The sequence below is a fragment of the Hesperophylax consimilis genome, chromosome 31, assembly GCF_061612785.1.
Source record: "Hesperophylax consimilis isolate HC1 chromosome 31, BYU_Hcon_1.0, whole genome shotgun sequence".
NCBI lineage: Eukaryota > Metazoa > Arthropoda > Insecta > Trichoptera > Limnephilidae > Hesperophylax > Hesperophylax consimilis.
Window position 1 is genome coordinate 9,842,461 of NC_142866.1, and position 26,189 is coordinate 9,868,649.

At 35.1% G+C, this 26,189-nt stretch overlaps 1 protein-coding gene across 1 annotated transcript in view; it reads left to right on the forward strand.

The window, feature by feature from the left end:
* The first annotated feature begins 282 nt into the window (after window positions 1-282).
* Window positions 283-26,189, forward strand: part of LOC149409430 (protein SCAI) — a 75,091-nt gene continuing 49,184 nt past the window's right edge. The window contains exons 1-5 of the mRNA XM_089649759.1: window positions 283-398; window positions 592-772; window positions 6,931-7,113; window positions 17,113-17,466; window positions 23,585-23,823. Of these exons, the coding sequence (XP_089505885.1) occupies window positions 675-772; window positions 6,931-7,113; window positions 17,113-17,466; window positions 23,585-23,823 (874 nt within the window). The 5' untranslated portion in view covers window positions 283-398; window positions 592-674. The remainder of the gene's footprint in view (window positions 399-591; window positions 773-6,930; window positions 7,114-17,112; window positions 17,467-23,584; window positions 23,824-26,189) is intronic.

The window sequence follows — 26,189 nt, forward strand, 5'->3', positions numbered from 1 at the left end:
TGTAGCGGCCGGTCTGACGAATAAAATAAAGTAAAAATCTTTGATAAAAAAACAATTAAGTAGATATTGTTCGCAGCGAGAATGAATTAAAGTTGCCACCCTCGGAAAATCGTAGGCATAGACGAAATGTAGCGTAGTACGCTCGGATTGCGGGTAAAAGTGTGTTGGAGGGTGCGTACAGGCGCCGCGCGCCGTAGTGGGGCAGCGGCCGACGCGCGTACAAGGTGGCGCGTGACGTCACCCATTGAACAGCTGCCAGGCGCCGCATCGCTCGGCGAGCATGCGCGCCGCCATGTTGGACGCGTTCTAGCCGAGTCGAGTCGCTGCGCCCCGGAGCGCCCAGAGCCCCTGCAGCCCGCGCCCCGCTGCTGATGGCCCGCCGGGGGAACCTCCGTGCGGTGAGTGCCCCGCCCCGGTCAACTAGCCCATCGACATAACTACCCATCAACATAACAACCATTCGACACCCATACACCCGCTCGCACCCAATCATTCCACTCCCAACCGTCGCCCGACTCGCTCACCACGGCACGGCTGACACCAAACATCGTGACAATCATCTGTCAACTCTAACTGGCGTCCTCTTTTCAGAAGCCTTCGTTGCGGTTCCACTGCAGACCCTCGTCTCGCCGCTGTCGATGACTATGGATGTCACGCGGAGGACGTTTTGCTAAATGATTGATATGGCGGGAATGGAAGAACACGAACGGAAAGTGGTTATCGAATTCTGCCACTTGCTGGAAAAGTCGAAGCAGCTATTTAATGGATTAAGGTAGGACATTTATTATTCCCTAATTAAACAAGAAAATGTCTCATCATTCACTTGAAAAGAACTCAAAATTCTCAATCAAATTTCAAAACTAATATTACTGTTTTTAAAATAAACATCCCTTAAATTATGATTCTTTTAAACGTCAAACGATTGCTTTACTCCCACTATAACGTATCATGTACAAACGACAAAGTACCTGCCAAATGTCAATAATTTCTAAACCGCACTAAGTTTAACACAAGTCTGTAACAATAAAAACTGTAACAACTTAATATTTAACATAATTATAAATTCCTTGTAAAAAGCGTTATCTTATTATTCCAAACAAGTATCCAGTCATACATAAAGGGGTTGAATGTAAATAAACTTGCTAGTTCGGAGGGGGAGTGGAATGATAGCGAGCCTGAGGGTTTATCTGGGTTAATCCGTTCAAACAATGTTATATTGCGCATGGGGTGGGAATAACTCACATAAAAATATATTGTATTTTGTTAATCAGTTATTATCTTTGAAATAGCAACGTTTAAAGTCTTGGTGTATTGTAATATTTGTTGTCACCCTGCTTTAAATTAGTTTCAACACAATTCTTTTTCGAATATATTTTCTTTTAGAAAAATGAATACTCGAGTAAAACTATTTAGGACGGGTTGTTTCGGAGAATTTGAACAATTCATCGAATTTCAACGTTCATTTTCAAGTTCTGTGAAAGATGTTTTCAAGTTCTGTTTTTATTTCAGTTCTGTCAAGCAACTAGCCTATAATGATATTATAACAGAACTTCGATAGAACTTTCACAGAACCCGAAAACGAACCTTGAAATTTGATGAATTGTTCAAATTCTCCGAAACAACCCGTCCTTAGTCTTTTTCGGGCAATCTAACAACGAATTTGTCAAATTATTTTTCGTAGAATAGTTCTTCTAAAGATAGATTTTTACTTTGGGATGAGTAATAAATGAATTAAAGTCAAATTACTTTGTTTACTCTACTTTATTAGATTCTAAATCTACATGTTTCGAGAACAGAGTTCTCTTCAGAATGAGTCATATACTTTCAAAGCTGTATATCTTACGATAAAAAGTGTTAACCAGTTTCCTCGAAATCTCAATGTGTGTGTCAATTTCATAACGCCAAAACTTGATGTTAGAGAGTTTTTAGTAGGATCTTCAAGTTGTACAGATTTGTAGCTTTTTGCATCAAAAGCTATTTCAAATAGAACAATGAAATAATATGGAAGAGAAAATTTAATACGCTCTTTATGTTAATTCAATGTTAGAAAATTTTAATGATGCCAGAGATAATTATTCAAGTGTTAATGCGTTATATATCAGATTTAATTAAATAATAAGACTTTCAGTGGAATTAAGAATATTTATTAATAATGATAATAATACTTGAAGCGAGTAAACAGATTTTCAAATTTGTGTGAGTAGTATTTAGGCAGATTCTAGGCTGAACGTTTCAAATTTCTCCCTTTCTCATACTTTCAGTAACCTCATAAAACAGAACAGTGACAAAAAAATAGATAAAATAATTGATTAGGTTAGGTTAGGTAAAATTAGTTTTCTTTATGTCACTTTTCTTAAATGTTTTGGTATGTTACTGTTCGGTCTTGTTACTATTGTGTTTTGTTATTTTTCTGTTTTGTCATGGAACTCTTTTGAACGGTTCCATGATAACTCAACACAGTGATAATTCAACACACTTTTAAAAAGTGATATAAAGTCATTAGAAGTGATAATTTTTTTTTTAACCTAATCTACTTAAACCAGTCGATAAATTTTTTGTTTCATCATTTTCCATGACTTTATATAACTTTTTAAAGATGTGATGAATTATCATTGTGATGATTTATTCGGTCACCCTTTTGAACAGACGTAATATATATTTATAATGGTATTAGTTTATCATAAGCGCTAAGTAATTTGAGTATCCTCATTCCCAATGAATATATACCCGGTCAGCCTCTTACGCTCGGTTAGCCCCCGGGGATGATACTGTAAAATAGATCCTTAGCGGCCCGCTCAGCCGTGAAATTGTTTTGATGTCACCAAGCGAGCTGATGAGCGGCGCAACACACTCCGCTGCCCTGCAGGCCCAGTGAACCCCGTCTCACGGCTCAGAGACAGACGCCTATTTTTGTTCAACCATCACTAATTTAACGATCGAACACGTGTTCGTTACCACTTCACTGCCACTTTAACGGAGAGATCGAGTTTTGATTCAAAGGAAATTAAGGAAATTTTAAGAGGCAAGGTACGACTACATCACCGCTACGCTACGCCTTCGTAGAACTTTAACTCAATGACAAAAATAATACACAAAAAACAGTGTATTTAGTGATCTTTTAAATCCATTTAATTTTGTTGTTTCCTCAAATACTTTTATTATAATTTGAGAATGCATATTATTATGATTTTTTTGTGTTGAATTATTTAGTTATTTATTCGTCAGCAAAACTTTTTTCAGCTCACAATGTCATATTTGCTAAATCAGACAAAGCTTCATTTAGTTTTTTTTTCCATTTGTCCAAAAAGAAAACTTGTCAAAAAGGAGTGAAAAATTAAAATATTGAGATATATATAGTAGCCCGGAGTGAAAGAGGTCGAAAAAAATTGTCTTCGAATTTCAAAAACCCTATATCATTTAATGTTGCTGTAGATAAATAGCTGTTGAAAAATATTTTTTAATTTTTTTTGACATGATCTTCAGGTGGCGCAGAGGAATTGAAATTTAAAAAAAATGATCGATTCTAGAAATTTTTTAAAAATTTAAAACAAATTTATTATCATATTTAATTTTATTATTTGCATTAAAATATAAGGAACATTAAGAATATATATATATTTTTTAATCATTTCAGCCTTCAGTCGTGTCATATGCGTATGGGGTAGCTCCCTGAATTCCAGAGGAAAAGTGTAATTTTGTTTCGAATTTCGGCATTTCTTTTCTCGATTTTATTCTTGCTCGAATATATCCATCGCGTGCTGTACTTCCGCAAACAGCCAAGCTAGCTTCAGTGACCAGCTTCAAACCTCTCTCCACAGCCTGTGTGTGACGGAAAATTTTCAATCCGGATATTTATATCTTCGCTCATAATTTTGTCCCATAATTCACTGTCACTGTATTTTTTTGTGAATGGTGGCTCGAATATTTTTTCTGTCTTCCAGTTTATCAAATCATAATAATCGTTGGCTTCGAAGTTTAGTTTTGGAGTCAAGAATGTCCTTAATTTTTTCTCCTTTGCATTTTGTCGGGCTTTAAGAATTCTTCTTACTGCTAATTCTTTTATATGCTGCCTTTCGTCTTGTAGCATCGCTAATAAAATATTTTCAGAATGAGCGAAGAAAGAGTTCCGCTCGATTATTCGAAAAACAATTGTTTTCAGCTCTTATTTTAAATAGGAGCATCTTTTTATCATACTAAGGACATGTTTCGGACCATCTTTACATGAAGGTTTTGCTTTTATCGTGAACCATATTGGCGCATAGACTTTTATCACAAACGTAGCAATCTCAACCAGACTATGAGTTGGAAACTTTGTTGATACATATAGTCTCAATATTCTATTTGCACAGGTTAGCCAACGAGAGTGTGCCAGCTTTCCTGGTTGCTTATTAGCCAAATCAGTTTTTACGCTGCCTTATTTTTATTTTTGATCATTGCTTAGAATTTTCACGTCGATATCGGGTAAGACTGTCGTAATTTTATCAAAATAAAACCACAGGGGGGTCTTCACAGTGCTGTAACATCTTGCTTACTCCTGCGAACGTATTGGGACCTGAAGTACTGCCATCCAAAGTATTAAAAAGATGACGCAGTGGTAATTCGTTGGCGTGCAACAAACATATAAACCAGTGTAATGGTCTATTTAAATGTCTTTCAATCAATGCGATTGCTCCATTCTTGAAGCCCGTGTTTACAGCCGTTCCATCGCATCCAATGGCTACAATGGTTGATAAATCTCCGAAGTGCAAATTTAAAAATTCTAAAATTGAATCCTTAATAGAATTAGCGGTTCCAGAAGGAGGCGCGACGTAGCCAATGTACTGAGAATCTGGCTCGGAGAGCAAAACAATATGTTCTTCAGTAATGGTCTCCTGTGGTACTTGTTATCATGTTTTTCCTGCACAATGGTCTTGTCTTTCCGACCATCAAAATATAACTCACTTATTTTACCGTCAGAACTCCCGAAGCTCGAAATCTCCCTTCTTTGCAACTCTTCTCGAACTTTTCGGCACTCGCGTCGTAATTTACTTCTATCTATTACTTTTGAGAAATCTTGTTTAGAAATAAAACCAATATCTTGAAGAACTGCACTGGCGATGGTTGATGCTGATCTGTCGGAGACACCAGTCCTGTCACAGGCAGTGGCAAGATTTTTTAATCGATGCCTCATCTGATTTGTTTGTGATTTTGATGTGGATGACGTGGAGTATGCCGGAAAAAGTGTATAAAAGTCTGGATCTTGATTGCCGTTTGATAATCTTACACTATCATCCGAGGTCTCTGAAGTCTCTGGTGAGGGGCTCAGAGGTTTCTCAACAGTCTGTTTTTGAAGTAATTTATTTTGCCTCATCAGTTGTAATTGCCTACGCTCCAAAGCCTTGGTTTCCACTATATCTTTTGAGCCGATATACATTTTGCGGCTACTTCTCTGATCTTGAAGGAATTCTAGCTCCTTCTTGGGTATTTTCACTAAACATTTACAAAAATCGACACAAATGCACTTGCAAACAGCAATATCAAAGAGTTTTTTTGTTGCATCTTCATAAAATTCAGTTTTCTTTTTAGGTACTCGACATTTCTTTAAGCATTTGTACTTGTGATAATACCGGGTTAGTTTAGTTACAATTTGACGTTCAGTTACAATAGGAATATACGCTTTATTCCACGACGTAATTAGATCAATTGCAATTATTTCACATATATCTTGCACAGAAGGATCTTTTCCATTTGATAACCACTGCAAGTCATTTCTAATCCACAAATAATACTTTATTACATCCGAATAAGTTGGCAACACGTTATCTTTTAATTTTTTCGGGCCACCAAACATAGAACACATTGAATTTTTTCTTGTTTTAGGCATATTACAAAGAAATCACAATCAAGTTTTCGCAGCTGTTCCAACGAACGTGCTAATGTCTGTCAATTACTGATTGACTGCAGCTGTTGTTACGCAAAATAGTGTCAAAGGGTGGGGGGAAGAGGGGTATGTTAGATGGCTAAAACTAAAATACATTTTGTGACGTTTAAGCTGGATTAGATGATGTGCTTGTTTACTAACAAAATCTGAAAAAACACATTTTTTTGTAGAACTTTAGGGTCAGTGCGCCACCTGAAGATGAAGTTGGAATTTGATGATATTTTGTGTACTTTATAGGGTACTACCAAGGCACCCATTGGTAATATAGTAAACACGAAATTTGAAAAAAAGTTTTTTCACTCCGCCCTAATATATAGCCCATATAAAACTTATTGATTTTGTTTCAATTTTTTTTTCAATTGTCCTTACTGTTTTGTGTTGATTTTAAACTAAACTAAGATTTTGTAAATAATTTTATAATTTAAATTTGCTAAGAAGAATTATCCAAATAAAATAGATAGGTAATACAAATGAAGATGGTATGATACGCCACTTTCACAAGTATTCGAAAAATTTCTTAAAATGATAAAATATATTTTTTTAATTAATTCATGAAAAAACTAACTAACTAACTAACCATCACGCCGTTTCCTCGCAGGGGTAGACAGAGAGGACGGACCGCCAAACAACTAGGTCTTGGCACACACTCCTTGCCTCATTCACATTCCTACATCGTCTCATACATTCTCTTCTATTATTCTGACTCTTGACATGGCCCGACTCGAGTATCTGATTCACTTGATCGTGCCATGTCTTCCTCGGGCGTCCTCGACTTCTGCTACCATTCGCATTTGCATCATATATCCTCCTATATTCCTGAATTACCTGCATTTACCCTTCTTTCAATATCTCTGTCAGCCTTCCTATCTCGCGTAAACATACTTCCTAAATACACAAACTCATCCACCTGCTTCAAGTATTCCTCATTCTCAATTATATTGCACACTGTTTTAATTTAATTTTTTTTAAATTCATGATTGTTTATATAAAACCCTATTGTTTGTCTACAGAGACCTGCCCCAGTATGGCCACAAACAATGGCAGGCGTACTTCGGACGGACGTTCGACATCTACACCAAACTGTGGAAGTTTCAGCAGCAGCACCGCGTCGTGCTGGACACCAAGTACGGGCTCAAGCGCTGGCAGATCGGCGAGATCGCCTCCAAGATCGGCCAGCTCTACTATCACTACTAGTGAGTACTAACATTTGCACTGCGATTCACCCTCATCATTGTCCACTTCAAAAACAATTCCCCTTTTTACATTAAAAAATAATATTTTCATCGGGCTCAAACTCAAGGCGAGATCGCCTCCAAGATCGCACACTTTGACTACCAATACTAGTGGGTACTGACATCTGCACTGCGATTCACGCCCACCTTTTCCGTCTTTTGTTCATATCTAAACTACTATCCTATTCACCTAATGAGGTCTTATTTTCATCGGGCTCAAGCGATGGCCGATCACGGAGATGGCCTCCAAGATCGGCCAGTTCCACTACCTCATTTCCCTTCTTTCCCCAAATTTGTCCACTACAAAAACAACTGTTCTATTCACATTGGAACATATTATTTTCTTCTAGTTTAAGGGCTGACAGATCGAGGAAATCGACTCCAAGATACAACTACCTATACTATCACTGCTAGTGTCAAATAACAAGCCTTTGCATTGCGATTCACACCCATATTTTGTACGGCTCCATGACAAAGGAGATCATAAAAGAAAACTGATAGAAAATATTCAAAAGAAAGCATAGGCTAACAAACTTACCTATTAGTATATTGTGTTCTGTTTAGTTTCTGTTCCTTTTAATCCGATTATTCTTATGTACACCTCAAAAACTGCCCTATTCTTATTTAATCATAAGAATATCAGATAATGAGCAAAGATGCATAACGCAAGTTGCGGTACCATTACTTGCAAGCATACACATTTATGCCGGTGTGTTCTGCGAACGACATTCATTCAACAATTTTTTTGAATGGATATAGCTGAAAAGACACCTGTTAAAAATATAAATCATTACGACATTACAAAGTTTAAAAAATCTAAATTATTTATTCCTTCTCTTTTACATTTTTAATTTGACAACATTATAATTTGTCTATAAAGCAACTTTATTGTCTATTATTTGTGGTGTAATATCTAATTCATTTTATCACACCCACTTGCAGTATTATTATTTAGTAGCGTCATAATTATATAATTTCACCAAAAATTGAAAACGTTTATTTGAAGATATTCGTTTACACCTGCCTTTATCCCAATTTATACTATGGCCATTTTCCCCAAAGAAAGTATATTCCACAATCTGAACTGTCAAAAAGAAGTGAACCTGGAACCCTTTGGTATTACAAGAACAAGGTTAACCCAATAAATTCTTAAAAGATTTGCAATATATAGATAGTTATATATTTTTTATTATTATTTTCAGAATTATACTCTATATATCATATGCTTAGGGTTTAAAGGATGAGCACAACTCGGCCAAACTTCCCAAAACACCTTACCTCAGTCAACCACCATAGTAATCATCAATCAAATATACTAATTTGAATGAACTCAAATTTGCTTCAAATTTAAGTTTTCAAAATTGGAACTGATTGGTGGAAGAATAATTCAGACAAGCGATAATATAAGTACCTACCTATAGTATAATATTTTTACAGGAAAATTATTATATTTTTTTATTTAAATTGGTATTATAATATAACATGATATTTCACGGGTCTGCCCCAGAAAAAATAAAAATTGCTTATAATTATTATTAGCAGTTTGCAATGTACATCTCAAATTATTTAAGCAACTGTTGTAGGTATTTACTAATAATAGTAGATATTTGCGTGTTATTACGTCGATGGAGATATTGAAAAAGAAATAAAGTTAGAACAATTGCGAATTAAGTTCTCAGATAAAACTTTTATAAATTCCCTCTTGCCTCCTTCAACCAGGACCCCATGGTCAAATTCCCAACGACATTTTTGGTTAACTTCATTAAAAGGAATGGGTGAATCAGGAGAATACGGAAAACATGAAAGATTGCACAATGAGCCATGTACTGGGTTCTCTATGGTTTCCTAGTCGGCCATGGCGAAATTACACAGTATACCATAGCCAGAATGGAGACAATTACACCTATAAAAAAATTCAACGTCAAATTTTTTTTTATAGTTTCAAATTTTGTATGTTTAAGTATGCGCTAAATAAATTTCATATTTGAATAAAAAAGTTTAGGTTCGGTTATATAAACAAGTTAGGTTAGGTAATATAAAAAGGTAAGGTTAGGTAATATATATAAAGGTTAGGTTAGGTAATATAAAAAATGTTAGGTCGGTTTATATAAAAAAAAATTACGTTAGGTTACATTAAGAACGGTTAGGTTATATAAAAAAGGTTAGGCTAGGTAATATAAAAAAAGAATCAATTAAAAAAATATTCAAAATTATAAAATATAAAAAAGCTTAAATACAAGTAATGCACAATAATTATGTTTACAAACGGACGAAAAATATTTTAATCGTCTTCCCGAAGAAGTAAAATACTTTTAAAAAATATACAATTATCTCTATAAATAGTATAAAATAAAGTTGTTATCCGCGTCTGTCTGTTTGTGCGTTCTTCTAAACTACGGTACGGATTTTGATAGGGTTTTCAATGTCATTTAAAGAGTTTCTTCCGGAAGGTTTATATATTTAATACATGAATATTATATTTTTAGAAAGTAGAGAAAAGTCGATGTTTTATAATCAAGTCGTAAAAACACATTTTCGGGCATTACATTGTTAACGCTGGTTTAACCTTATTAGATACTTCATTGAAATAATGTACTACAGAATTGCATATTTCAAAACTTTACCCCAAACTATTTATGTCCCCGAAATCGTTTTCAAATAATTGAACGCGAATAACATTATTCACAAAATTCAATAAATAACGTCATTAATTCTAATTTTATTTGTATTATATATATTGTACTATCAAATATACCATTATATTTTTTATTATTGAAACAAAATTATAATAAAAAAAAAATAAAAAATTCGCATAGTATTAAGTATACATAAATATGTCCTGGTAATACAAAGTTTAAGGTTCGATTGCCAGTTTACTTTTTTTTTTTCTGTGTCTTGTTCTGTTTCATATTTGGTTTAGATTTATTATACATATTTCTTCTTTAATGATTAAAATAAAAAAATAGTTTTTCGACATGTGTAATTCCAGTAGGTTGATGTAATTCGTCTATGTGTAATTCTGGTAGTGTAATATTGGTACGTGTAATTCTGGTCTGTGTTATTTCGTCGTTTAACTCTCCTAATCAATATTAATATAGCAGTTCCGATGAGGCTTGGTCGCATCCCGGTATATATTTTTCTATTATTTATTTTATTAATGTATTACCTAATTAAAGAATATTTTAAATATATTAATTAAAATATTATCGCTATTTATTTTTATCATTATAATTTTTATAATTTATACCTATCTCCCTTCCAGTGTTTATGGAGTGGGTAAGCTTTTGAGTTATATAATTTGGAGATCATTATCATGAACATTCAAATACAAAACAGATACCCATATACTAATTGCAAATAAAAAAACCAACAAAGAGTAATAAAATGATTAATAAAATGATTAATAAAATGATGATTAATTAACCTAAAATTAATTTGCGTAAAGCGTATTATAAGTTTCATAATATTTTAAAATTTTATGACCATGTGATTAGTATTTAACGCGTGGTTCTCGGACCGGTAATCACTTAGTCCAAATTTGACTTATCTTTGTGGATTAGAAGTAACGCATTTTTTCATAGATTATATTTAATTTCAAAACTAAAAGTTTAATTAATTTCTCAAAATCATGTTTAAACCATACAGATGAATCTCCTTCAACTGAATACATAGATGAGATGAGCAACAGTCTCTAGAGTCTATGGTACTAATAAATATAAATGCGTTGCTTAAAAGTTACATTATAAACATTTTAAGTTTATTTAAAGTGGACAGTGTCTCCCCAAATAATATAATAACATGGTTCTAGTGTCATAAGAATAATTTGCACGGTAATTACTACAACTAGGTAACTCCAAAATCAGCTTCCTTACACAAAGTGATAATTGTGGGCCATATGTACATGGGCGAGGAAATAATGTAAAGAAGTTGATTTCGAAGTTACCTAGATGTGGTAATTACCACAGAAATTGATCATAGTTTAAATATTTTAGTAACAAAGGTAACAAAAATTGCAGTAATATTTTTAAGATTTTTTTTTTCATTCACCATATGTATTATATTGTAAGTATGCGATTATTTCACTTCCACTGAGAGCTCCGTTGCTACCTCTCTTTCAGATACTTGCCTTGATTTTATGAGAGGAAGATGTAACAACGGAGTTTTAAGCGAGATGCTCCTAATAACAAAACATTGTTGCGAAATTAAAAGAAAATTTGCAATTATACAAAAAATGGCGATACACAGATTTATTAAGCGCTGTGTTCGGCGTTAAGAAATGGCGAAAAATCTCATTAATTATCATAAAACTGCGATCGGGGTAATCTCGATCAGTTTACGCCGATTAGTTTACGCCATGCAATCGCAGTTTTATGATAGTTAAAAATCTCATTAATTATCATAAAACTGCAATTGCATGGCGTAAACTAATCGGGGTAATCTCCGTTAGTTTACGCCGATTAGTTTACGCCATGCAATCGCAGTTTTATGATAATTTATGAGATTTTTAATTATCATAAAACTACGAAAGCATGGCGTAAATTAATCGGGGTAATCTTCATTGATTGGGACATATTACAACTGCCGAAAATTATACAATATTGCGTGTTAATGAATTTCACGATTAATATGTGCGTAGGTAAACATATGTCTGCTTTCATTTATTTATGTATCTCACTTTGTAATAAGATAATTTCGAAGGGAAAAATAGCTATCGTTTTAAATAAACAATTTTGTTTTCCGTTAATTAGGAAAAATGATTTCATACTTTAAGTTGTCTAGTCTGATCCAACTCTTTCATTGGTGCTTATGTAACATTCTCTACAAAAGTTATGCGAAACAATGTAATTGTTCATATTAGTTTTCCTTGATGATTCCCCTCCACGCTAATAATATAATGATTCAGTATGCTCACTGCCCCGAGTCATTGAATGGTCTGCCGGATGATGTGGAAAAGTGAAGTTGCGCAGCTAATGTGGTACATGGTGCAGTTCAATCAAATTATAAGGGATGCTTTAAAGTTTAGAGAACCTGAGTTTTGAATTTGTGAAACTCGAATAATTTTTTTCCAAAAAAGGGATGTTTTAAATAAAATAAGTTAAAAGACATATTTTACATTGTAATGAAGAATTCTAATCACGTTTTCATCAATATACACTATCAAATATGAAAAACCATAATTAAAAAAAAAAGTTTTCGTAATACGACATATTAAATTAGATTTATTTTTCAACTTACTAAAACTGCCTTTTTTATTAGGGTCAGTTATTTCATAGGATTTGAATAATTCATAAAATTTTAGTTCTGTGAATGTTCTATTCAGGTACTGTTTTATTTTCGGTGCATCAATTGGACCATATTTATATAGTATTTATACAGTATTGTCGCGACAGAAGACCGTATCGCATCGCTATGTCGTGTAACTCATGTAATATAATTATAAACGAGTGTCTTACGTTCATTCAAAACAAGGCAGACACTCTGGATGAGATTGCAATTACACAATTATGCATCTCTACTTACTCCGAAGAGGAAATAAAGGAGGCGAAAACTATCCTGTTTGAAAAGCTTCCGGATAAACGTACTTTGCGGAAAGGAGATGGCAGAATCAGCCGAGACCTCCAGGACATCCTGAGAGCATTGAAGGAGACCGATACTGATAAGCTACCAGTGTTCGCTGCTAAACAATTGCATAAATTGCCTCCCATCAACTTCGACAGCATAGATGTGTCCAAACTCCTTAAGGAACTCAATGCACTGAAAACGGAAATAACGCATATAAAAACCGAACTAAAAGATTCATCGACCACAAAAAATGAAGACATAAAACAAGAACTGGCACTAATAAGAGAACAAATTGCAAATATTCAGGTACCAAACAAACAAAGTGACTTAACTGGGAATTCGGAAGTAATTATTAACCACTCAATTGTGGGTAAGTCACGATTTTCAGATAGTAAACAAATACCGACGGGCGGCGCATCCTGCTTATCGACTGGTTCTAGTAATACAGTGTCAACCACACACACAAAGACAATGAACGAACACACTACAAATAGTTCAGTGCAGCCGGGAATGAACTTCGCACACGCTTTAAAACAAAATAATAAACAGGTATCGCGTGACCGCGGTCCGCGGCCTCGGCCTCCTGCGGAAGATGAGAAAGGTTTTACATTAGTAACTAGAAAACCCAAACGCAACTTGAGAGGAAAAGCAACCTCAACGACACTGAAGTCGGCAGATTTAATTACGTCAATTTATATTTCACGGTTTACATTGGAAACTACAGAGGACGACGTAAAGACCTACCTTGCAGATAATGGTCTCGAAAATACTAAGATCGAAAAAATTAATCCTTACCGTCCCACGCCATTTAACACCTTTAAACTTTCTGTAAAAGCAACTGAAGGGCCAAAATACCTGGTGGAAGAACTATGGCCGGAAGGAATTGTATTCCGTAAATATATAGAATCGCGTACATCAACCAAAAATCAAAATGACAACCGATAAATTAAGAATTATTTCGATTAACTGCAGATCGGTCCGTAGCTCCGAAAAATTTATTCGCGATCTCTGCGAATCATATGACATTATACTAGTCCAAGAAACGTGGCTACTCCCAACCGAGATTGAATTTTTATCTAATATTCACCCGCATTTCAATACCTTGGGCACCTCTGCCGTCAATATAGCTAACGGTCCCCTACTAGGTCGGCCGTACGGCGGAGTGGGAATAATTTACAAGCAAAACTTACCACAATCCCGATGGACAATTGTCGTATGGCCGGAATCGAGGTGAGTCTAAATACTGAAAATTTAACCATATTCACGATCTATATGCCGACTTGCTTAACTGACAACTTTGTGGAGTTTACCAACTGCCTGGCCTCCTTACAAACGATCATTGATGACAAAGATTATATCAATTCAATTATTATCGGAGACTTCAACGCTAACCCCGACTCACTCTTTGGAATAGAGCTAAAATCTTTTTGTCAAGAATTCGAATACATTTGTGCCGACACCGAAATTTTACCTGAGAATTCTTACACATACGTCAGTGACGCGCATGGTACTACCAGGTGGTTAGACCACTGTCTAGTTACAAAAAATATTTACAAACAAATTATCGATATGAAAATACATTACGATGTTGATTGGACTGACCACCGACCCCTCGAAATAACTTTAAATACGAATGGAATAGTAACATCGGAAGTATTTTCATCTATATTAAGGGATCCAGCATTATGGAATCCGAAAAATATACGTGATATCGGAATTTACAACTCATGTTCGCAAACTTATCTAGCTAAAATCAACCCAAAAAATACATCTCTTGAGGACGGTGGCAACCCTGAACGTGTCAAAATAAAACACCTCTACGGATGTATAGTACAAGCATTACGAGACAGTGCCGCTAGTATATTTAGAAATACTACTACACCAAAATATAAGCAAGTTTGTGGATGGAATGAATTTGTCGCAGACAAATACGAAAAATCAAGACAAGCGATGCTCACCTGGATTGATAATGGGAGACCGCACAATGGTCCCATCGCCGAGGATAGAAGGACAAAGCGTGCCGCCTTCAAAACAGCTCTAAAACAATGCCAAAAGAATTCGACACAACTCCAGATGGATAAAATAGCAGCGAACTTAGATAATCGGGACTTCAAATCATTTTGGAACAAGTCTAATAAAATGTTGAACATGCGTTCCAAAGTTTCGTGCAACATCAACGGAGAAACAAATCCTGAAGTAATTGCCAATATTTTCAAAAAACATTTCGCGACTACTACGCCGACCATCTCCTCAAACGAAACGCATTTGAACGCCTATGATGATATTGACCCCATAGTCACTGCAAACATGGTGAAAACCGCCATTAAAAACATGAAATCCGGAACATCAGCAGGACATGACGGCTTAAGTATCGAACACGTCAAACATGCAGGGGTAGCGATTCTGAAACTACTGGCAACATTGTTTACCGATATCATAAAGAGTGGTTATCTACCCAAAGACATGACAAATACAATCATAATACCGATAGTAAAATCTAAACTGACAGACATAACTTTACAGGAAAATTACAGACCGATATCCATCGCCACAGCGACCGCCAGAATATTTGAACGAGTTCTCTTATACCAAGTCGGACCCCAATTGAAAACGAAAGACAATCAGATGGGTTTCAAAACAGAATGCTCCACGGACTCAGCCATATTCTGCGTAAAACGGACGCTGGAATACTACAGGAAAAGAAAAACAACAACTTACGCATGCTTTTTGGATCTTAGTAAGGCATTCGACAGAGTTTCCCACCCCCTACTATGGAAAAAACTAAAGGAAAGAGGGATACCATGGAAAGTGGTAAAAATTCTCGAATCATGGCATCGTCAACAGGAAAACCTTGTAAAGTGGAAAGATGGATTTTCAGAACCCTATTTCTTGAAAAGCGGGGTCAGACAGGGTGGATGTATGTCCCCAGTACTGTTCAACTTATACATGGACGAATTAACCCACAGGTTATACAATGCTGGAGTGGGCTGCCACATCGGAGGTCTATGTGTTAACAATATGAGCTACGCAGATGATATGGTTCTGATGGCACCGTCAATACGGGGATTAAGAATTCTCCTGAAAATCTGTGAGGAATTTGCTCACGAAACCAACATGATCTATAATGCGAAAAAAACAGCACTGTTGGTCATAAAACACGGGGAAGGCCCAAAAAACATTCCCCCATTCTTTTTGAATGGTGAGATTCTGAAAACAGTAGAAACCACAAAATATCTAGGACATATCATCAACAACAAGTTAACGGATGATGAAGATATTGACAGGCAGAGGCGTGTACTGAGTATAAAATGTAACATGCTCAGTAGAAGATTCCGGCTCTGTAGTCCACGAGTGAAAAGGACGCTCTTCTTAGCCTTTTGCACCACCCTGTACACATGCGAGCTCTGGGCTAATTTCAAGAAAAGAACAATGGAAAGGCTTCGGGTTCAATATAATAACGCTTACCGATTGATGTTCGGACTCCCAAGGCACTGCAGTGCCTCCTCGATGTTAACAGAAGGGCGAGTTCCAGGATTTACAGCTCTGTTAAGAACCAGGATTGCAGGACTGAGGGAAAGGATAAACCATTCCAGAAACACTATTATCATAGAATCGCGTCTGACTTCAGGATCGAGCATTGAAGACCATTGGAGAAAGATACTTGCTCCCACAATCTTAGATCCGTTGGATTCCCGTGCTTCTCTGCTTTAACTTAATTTCATTTTTAATTTTTTTTTTTTAATCTCTTTTTATTTATTTTATTTATGTTACTCTATGTAAATATTATTTGTACTTATCTCATCTATGGGATGTGTGGGATTGCACTAACCTCCCCACATCCTGGAATAAAGAATTTATTATTATTATTATTATATAATAACAAAACTTTAAACGAACTTTTTTCAGAAATTTGACGAATTGTTCAAATTCTATGAATCAATTTTAGTTCTGTGAATGTTCTATTCATGTACTGTTTTATTTTCGGTGCATCAATTGGACCATATTTATATAATAACAAAACTTTAAACGAACTTTTTTCAGAAATTTGACGAATTGTTCAAATTCTGTGAATCAACCCATCCGGATGCAAATGGCGAAGAGATTGAATCATTATCTTTTTAACTGGCAACACATAGCCAGTGGCGTGGATGCTGATGAAACCATAACTTGTCATTATAAAAATAGGATCTTTAAATATATCTTTTACTTATAAGTTATATTCTGACAATCGGTGTTTGTTGATTCAAATGAGCTTGTTTTTCTTAAGTAATAATATTTTTTCACTGGAATTCCTTATTGGACTGCTGAAAATCTTGGGTGAGCAAGTTATCAAGTTCACCCTTGATCGAAACAACACGATTTAAATAGGCGAAAAAGAGAAATATCCTTTTGTTGCAGTCTTAGGACCAGCGAGACCAACTACCTGAACGAGGCGTACTCGTTCTACGCTGCCATACGTGGACGGGCTTACTATTCACGTGCGGCCAAGGAGGATCACTCTGACCTGATGGTCAAGAAGTTGCGCTACTACGCGCGCTTCATCGTTGTGTGTTTGCTGCTCAAGAAGATGAAGCTGGTCAGAGAGCTGGTGGGCGAGCTGGACCGCCAGATCCTCGAGTACTCGACCACGTACGATCCAGAAGACCAAGTGGAGTGGAACGTGGTGCTGGATGAGATCAAGTCATTCATCAAAGCGGAGGCCATGGTGTCGGTGCTGCACGCTGACTCAAACCCGATCGTGCTGTCTCATAGGTAAGTTGCGATTGCAATTATTTTATTTTAGTATTATTTGAGTTCCGTTGATACTTCTCTGTTCAGATACATTTACATGCATTGTTTTGAGAATCAAGTTGTGTTTTGTGAATGAAATGTTCGTATCAGCGGTCTGTCTGATCCTACCGCTGAAAGCTCTTTTGACAACTCCTTCTATGTTTCTGTAATAATTGTCTTTTGTGAGAGAAGGAGAAAAGTTGCTGCTAATCTCAGAATCAGCGATATCCCTTTATGATCCGACCACTGAGAGCTCTCTTTTTGTTAAAAAACTCCTTTTGTTACAAGAGTTACGAGAGCCCGGAGGAACAAAGAGATCTTTTAAATGTCTCGTAGGGCCGAAAAATAATTACTAAAGTCCCACGGTTATGACACGTGTACGGTTATAAGGACCTTATCAAAGAAAAGTCATCGTAGAAATATGCGAGTTTAGATAAAAAATAATCAATATCATTAATTAATTATTTAAATTATAACGTAAGTATTTTATTTATATTATTAAATTTGGTTAAAAAGCTTCTGCTGTCCAATACAATAAAAAAATTATATTCAAACTTGTTACAGAAAAATTCGATTGAGAAAAAAAAAGATTTATGTCAGCTGAGTTTTGAACCAAATATTTAACCAACTTCTCTAACGCAGAAACTCCTTCAATGCATAACATTATGTTCGTGACAGATTCTTGAAAGTTTGTGCACAATAATGAGTTTTGCAGTTTACTTGATATCCATTAATCCATTATAGAAATAACAATACGTATAAAACTGCTAAGTGTTCCATTCTAACTACAGGGAGCAGAAAAAATGAGCTATCATCGGCAGTAAAAAAATATCCACCATATGTATTTTTGTCGTTAACATACACTGTAAGCTGTCTGCTCTCCGATACATTTTTTATGGTTTGTCAGGGTGATTCAGAGAGTCCGTATTAATTTATAGAATATATGGATGTAATAGGGAGGTTTGCACATATTTAAAAGTCCATAATAATTACATGGACACACTATCCAAAGCCGGCAATCATCTGGACAGTAAATATACTTACCTATTCCTCTGGTATTATTGGCAGTTTTCCATGAATTTCGTATAGTTTATTGAAGTGCCACTTTAGTAAAAATTAATGTGCTGTTATAATCACACAGACACTTTTACGACTATCCACCCCCTGAGCTTAAACCTACCTAACCCACCACAGCGTAGTGCGCACTGTTCATATAATAGATAGTGTTAGCGCATCAGATATCTGATGGGGTGGTAACTGCATTAGCCAAAACAAACAATCCACCCACCAGCTCACGTCGTACAAGAAATTTGCATAATTGCAATACACACGTACCGCTATGCATATTTTACTATTTTAATCTGCCTCTATTTTACTATATACTCGCAATGAACCAATGCTACGGGATGCTGTGAAGGGATTTGAGTCATTCAGTTTCCCCACTCGCAGACTTTCCGAGAAGAGATTTCAACATGGAATTCTCGAGATGTCTTGAAAATTCCAAAAAGATTTAAGAGAACGCATTTGATTTTTCGCAAACTTTGGTAAAGCTTACATTTTGTTTCCTGGTTGTACATCAATTTAATTAATTCGTACTACTCATTAATAGGCCGGTACCTACTAACGGACGAACATGAACGCAAAACACTTAGCAACACATGAAATGAATCAACTCAGTCAGAAAAACAAAATAATAAATATGAGATGGCGTAAGAATGTGAATCAACCAAGCAGCGATTTCCAAGATATGTGGAGTTCAACTATCTCTGGGTACAATTCAGAAAACAATATTTCATTGGAATAAACTGCTATCGAAACAATCAATTCAACCAAAAGAAGAACTAGCTAATATATTTAAAACATCATATTAGTTGCTGAAACCGTATACTAACATATATAGTCCCCCTCAGCACAGGATCTCCCAGTGAGGAGGACTTCAATGATCTGTTTTAATTTTATATATATATTTTATTTCATGTGTCATACAAAAATGTACCTAATTATTTAAAAAAGTAACTAAATAAAAAAAAACCAAATGACCTTGTAGGAATATCTGAAACGAAGTACTCCGTCTTAAAATGCAATTATAACAAATATTATATGTTATGAGGCACACGCCATGACACATATTTTATAATGTAATGTAATATCAAAGTAGCAAAGGACGCAACATGCACTGCGGCCTGCATATTATATATGAATAAATAATGGTATAATACTTCGCCCTTTACAAACAACACGGAGAGTTAAGTTTTTTTGTCACAATGACGGAAAAAAGTGATTAAATAGTAATTAACTGCCACGAGCTGTTAACATTTCTGTTCAGGACATTGATTAAGTTGAGACGAAGTGACAGTAGTTGTTCAAATTTGTTCCACGAATTTCGACGATGGAATTGGAAAATTAAGACGGGAGAATCACCAGAAATTGGAAAGGTTATACAAATCGGTATATTAAAGATATATGGTAACTTTAAAAAAAAATAATTCACCATAAATGTAGAAGCAAAATGAAAATGATATTTTCGAGGAACGAGCTTGAACCCCAGACGGAATCAAGACGTACAAAAGAAATGGCCTTCTTGCAAATATTTTTTTATAAATTTAATTTAGATTAAATTTGATAATATTATTATTAAGTTCTGCAAGTGTTTTAGTTTTTTATTATTGTGACAGCTGTTTCGGCTTACAAGGCCATTTTCAAACTGTGGTTAGTCCACATTGAGATGACGTTTTTATACTATTTCAAATGTAAATTTTGAAGGTGCATACATTGATTTATTACTGGTTACACCGATGACATGATCTATTGTTGGTTAAACCAATCTAAATTCAAATTCCAAATTCTAAATAATCAATGGGTCCAAATTCTTGCAAATAATCTTCCTTTTTATTGTGAAAATGTTGTCCACCTCCCAACAGATAAGAATCTTAAACTTGAAAAGTTCTAATTATTTGAAATTTAACTTCTTTTAACACTTTTAAGAAAATTTTATTTTTTATTTTTTATTGGAGGGTGACCAATGAGTACCTTGCTGGAATCAGCATAAACCACAGAAGTTTTTTTTTGATAAGATTCAACTTTCTTTGGTTCAAATTTTTGTGTCTTCCTCATTTGAATGCTAGGTTTTATTTTTAAATAAATAAATGTTATTACAAAAGACTAGATTATCTATTCAAATATATTGATAGTCAGGTCATCCCCACCTTCCCCTTTTTCATCCTGTTCACTTGCCCATTACCTTTAGTCTCACAACATACCCCAATTTGGGAATGCCTTAGTCTCACTGACTCCAAACATTTGGGTTTACATAAAAAAATCTTATGCTTAACTTCATATTGTTCAATTATTCAATCATAAAAAACAAGTGCTCCACATTTTCCGCCCCGTGAACCATTTATTTCGCTACTTTTGGTGACTTATGGGGGTGACTTTGGGCTCATGGGTATGAGGTTTGTCTTGGTTTGGGCGGCGGATGCATTTACCCACCTACTGCGAGGCGGGTCAGCTCAAGAGACTGATTGAGACTGTCTTTTGACCTCACCGACCTCTTGTTTTCACACCACTCGTAAATCTCAACTTAGATCAGTGGGACCATGGCATACTCATTTGATGAACGTTGTGAGGCTGGATGGAATGTGTGAGGGAATGGGAAAGGATTTTAAACCTTGCTTTTGATGCCATTTTTTACCCGGACATTTGGTTATCTGGTTCCCTGTAATTTAATTGATATATTTTTTTTTAAATATTGAAGACAATATTAGTGATTTCTAAACGAAAATATTTGGCAACTATCTTTATGTATGATCGCAAGATTAAAAATGTGCGGTGAAAAAATGAAGACAATGTTGGTAGTTCTTATTCGAAGTATGATACAGTTAAAAGTGACCGAGGGGGATAGGGTCCCATTAGCTCAGTTGGTAGAGCAGTGTCCTGGAAAGACAAGGGTCCTGGGTTCGAGTCCTAGATGTGACCGTATCCTTTTCTGATTTTTCTGTTTCAGATTTTCGTTTAGAAATCACTAATATTGTCTTCAACATTTAAATATTACAATTTGAGGTTTTACTCAATAAAGTTATTCGTATCTACAAAAAAACATACAAATTATTATGGGGCTAGACATAAACCGAATAAACTACTATTCTAGGCCTTAAAGTCTAACAACTTTTTAAAAAATAAATACCAATAATTCTAGGGCATAGAGTCACACAACGTTATCTATAACGAGAAATAAGCAGCATTAGTTAATGTTATTTTTGATGTTTGTTGAAAATGATGTTTGACTTTAAGCCTCGAAACTGAGTAGTCACTTCAAAACCATCGACCTAAAATCAAAATATTTGCGAATTCAACATGTCCGCATTGAAAGCTTTAAAGTAGTTTTTAAAACAATGCCAACCATAGACAAGCATAAATTACTGTAGCAGCATTCTATTCTTATTCAACGACGGTTTAATGAAACAAATGACAATTCTACAAAATAGAGCAATGAGAACCATATTGAAGAAAAATAGATTCACAAAAATTAAGAACATGTTGAAGGAGTTAAATATCTTGTCATTTAAACAAATTATTTACTTTAATACCATATTTTTAATCTACAAGATAATCAATGGCCATACGTCTAGTGAATTCCTAAGAAAAATTGATAAACTACAGAACAAATACACACATGAGACGAGGAAAAGAAATGAATTGAGACTCCCCTTCAGGAAAAAAACACAGAGTCAAAAGTCATTGATGTACGGAGCGTTGAAGATATTTGGAGAGCAACCAGAAGAAATAAAATCAGAAGAAAACATAAAAACATTTAAAATTAAACTACGAAAATATGTTATTGATTCATTTTAAATGTGTCACTATAATTATATGTATATGTATATAAGGATTGTATTAGGACATAGATAACTATGTACCTACTTAAAATACCGCAATAAACAATAAACAAGCCATTTAATCAACTTGCCGCTTGTTGGAGGGGACACAAAAGTGTTGTTCGCAATGTTTTTTCAAGCCGTCAAATGCATACTCGCATAGCAAAACAGAGTTTCCTTTCGTAGTTCTGTACTGTTATCTATCAGAGGGCTTCAAGTTATTTTAATCTTCCCAGAGCAGGAAAACTGAATATACCTTTGTTTCGCATCGATAATAATTTCTTTGTGCCTCTCAGTCTCACTCTCAAGGACGTCGCCATATCATATTTTATTGTAGAGCGAGCCGCACCAATTTGTTCATGCACTCTCCCGTGGGGAGAGCCACGTACTTCCTAAATGTAATGATCAATTTTTCATTTCAGCTCTTACAAGTTACTTAAATGTTCATTTTAAAAAATTAGTGTACATATTATAATATAGATTACTATTTTCCCAGTCCTGCTGGAGTCAAAACTGAAACTTCAAAATAAATCCCACTCCAAGCACAAGTGCCAGTCTCTTTTTTGTTGATGTACAGCGATAGACAATGAAAAATATTTTTATATACCGATTCCTTTCTGTTCTTTTCACAAAAAATGTTAACTTTCATACTAGTAGTTCTCTGAACAAGTTACCTCGAGTGATGTTAATTATTCCGATTTACGAAGGATTTATCCAACACGACTACCATCTTGACAGGATTCAGAGGAAACGGAACACATATACAAATTTACGACCAGAAGAAATAATGCAAAGAGTTGAAACGGAAAATATATTTAGGTTAGATCAGGCCATAAATTATTGTCAAGAAGATTTCATTGTTGGACAATTTCATTATCTTTGAAAAATCTACTTAAATTCCACCCTTTTAAAATTGTAATTCTATTTCCTATCGGAGGTTGGCTATCATGAAAATATTCTTCACCCCCATGTAAATTGGTTACATTATATATTTATTTATTAACGCCCTTTTCGGGGCTTTTACATGAGAATATAAAGAAATATACGTTATTTATTGTACATAACTAAATTGCTTAATTAAAGAACATTTTATATTTGTTTAAACATAAATTGAAGATGTCATTTATAACATTGTAAATGATTTATTATAAAATTTGTTTATTATAACATTATTGTTTATTACGTTCAGTGATTGTCAATTAGGTACATGGTTCGCGTTTTTCCAGGCTAAGCCCCCTGACGACTCCACCCGTGGAGCGCTCGCCCGTGATGTGCCTGACGCTCCAGGAGATAGTGCTCATCGGCAGCTGCGCCGAGCAGGTGAAGTTCTCCGAGCTGACCATGGACATGTTCCGCATGTTGCAGACCCTGGAGCGCGAGCCGCAGGAGGACTACAACCACCTATACGACACGTCGCCTGCTGCCGCGCCCAGCAGGAACTATGCCGGGATGCCGACGTCCAAAGGTAGGTCATTTTATTTTATTTATCATCATTGAGATCGTCTATATTTACGTCACCGCGTATTAATAATAATAATAAAAACATTTATTTGCCAAAAGATAAATTTTTTAACATAAATTCTATTGATAAAAAGGTCACTGCTCAGCTATGCATTCCGGATCTCTCCAGGAATGCAGCTGGTTTTCAGCAGTGCCTCCGATATAATAATATTAATAATATATACACATTCAGGTATAATAATGAACAATTAAATAATATTAACAATATAAAATCAAATCAACACAAACAAATGAAAATAAAAATAGAAATAGTAGGTATACAAATCAGTGCAAATTAATAATATAGTCAACAAAAATTCAAACTAAACAATAATCGCAACCACATGTACCTAAGTATCCCCTTCATTGTAACGATAGCAACCATTCGCAGCAAAGCCTTTTGGAGAAATGCAACGATGTCAATATTCGAATTGACAGTGGTACTTCGTTCCAAAGCTTTGACGAAGAATAGCTATAACTACCCTCAAACACAGTAGTTTTATGTTTGGGGAGAACGAGTAAGTGGTTTCTTTGACGTGTACTATGTGTATGAGAGTCACGGACACAACAATCAGACCACTGCAATCTGTCAAAGAGATAGGCAGGAACCTTTGAATTCATCGAATTGAACATTTGACACAATTGGTGTAATTTCCTTCTGTTTGAAATATTTAGAATCTGAAGCCGATAGAGGTAAGTCGAGATATGATCCCGTCTCGGGACATTATAACAATATCGGACACGTGCATTTTGGACTCGTTGTACTTGTTTTTGGGTTTTTTTCAGTAAAGAGGGACCATATACTGTGTCTCCATAGTCCAATTTTGAGAAAACTAGACTATCAGTAATAATCTTTCTTAATTTTATTGATATATGATCTCTTATATTATACAGCAGACGAAGTCTCGAATAGCACCACTGTGACTTGTTTTTAATATGTTCCTCATACCTCAATTTACCGTCCACCACTATTCAAAGGTTGCGCGCAGATTCAACAAAAGGAATAGTGGTTTCACCTATTTTTACATCATGTCCTCTATTCTTTACACATGATATTTTTTGTTTAGTTCCCATTAACATAGCAACAGTTTTTTTGGGGATTGAGAAGTAGTGCATGCTCTTGTGCCCAAGCGCAAACTCTACGTAGATCACTATTTATCATTTCCACCGCTAGATGAGCGTTACATACTTCAAATGGTAAATATAGTTGTGTATCATCTGCATACATGTGCGACATACAGTGTCTAATAGATTGCATCATGTCAGCGGTATATATGGCAAAAAGCAATGGCCCTAGTATCGATCCCTGTGGTACCCCTCGCGTTATTTTAACATCAGCTGAATATTTTAGAGCCCCATTGATATCCCTGCAGACTGTACGCTGATCTGTCCAAGACCTGTCTGTCTATCTTTGAAATAACTCTGAAACCATTTTATTGCTTCATCATTGAAACCGAAGTATCGTAACTTTGAAACACGCAATGGAATGCTCAGTAAGTCAAATGCTTTAGAGAAATCCAGAAGAACTTATTATGGATACTCATTTGTCGAACTACAACCTCCAATAACAATTACCTTTTTTCAATAACATTATCTACAATAATCTTCAATATTCTCCATCATATTAATGAATACCTAAGATAATCATAGCCATTAAATGTATTAATACAATTAATCCTACGATAATTATCACAATATTTTTGACCATAAAATTATCACTACCCCGTTGTTAACACAACAAGCATCACAATCATTTGTAATTAACACCACAATCATCATCCTATTAATTTACACCACAAGTATCACCTTTCCTAACCCTAGAATGACCACCATCCACTACGTTAAAACATCAAAAATTACTATCCTATTAATTAATACGACAATCCTAATCCTACCGGCTGCGCCAATGTTATTTATGTACGAGTGTAGGGTTTAAGAAGGGCTTAAGTCTTATGTACATATCGGATTTATTCAATACTCGATCTGAAGAAGAAAATGAATGCAGATGAGACCTATATAAACCTTGGACTGTTGCTGTCTCACTCTAAAACTGCTTAAGACAAACTAGCAATTGAATTATCCCTCAACAATCATCACCATCCTATTCATTAACACCATATCTTCGACTACCATAATACGGACATGTGTCTAGTGTGGTAGTCGTAAAGCATGTAAAAAACTGTAAGAAATATATTTTACGAATAAAGGAAAGAAAAATAAATAAATAACTCACGACTTTTGACAGAAACGCGACACAAGACTCTAATAACAGTGGTTTGTTGGAGGCTCACATTTTAATAAATTAAATTAAGATGAGTGATCCCTACGGAG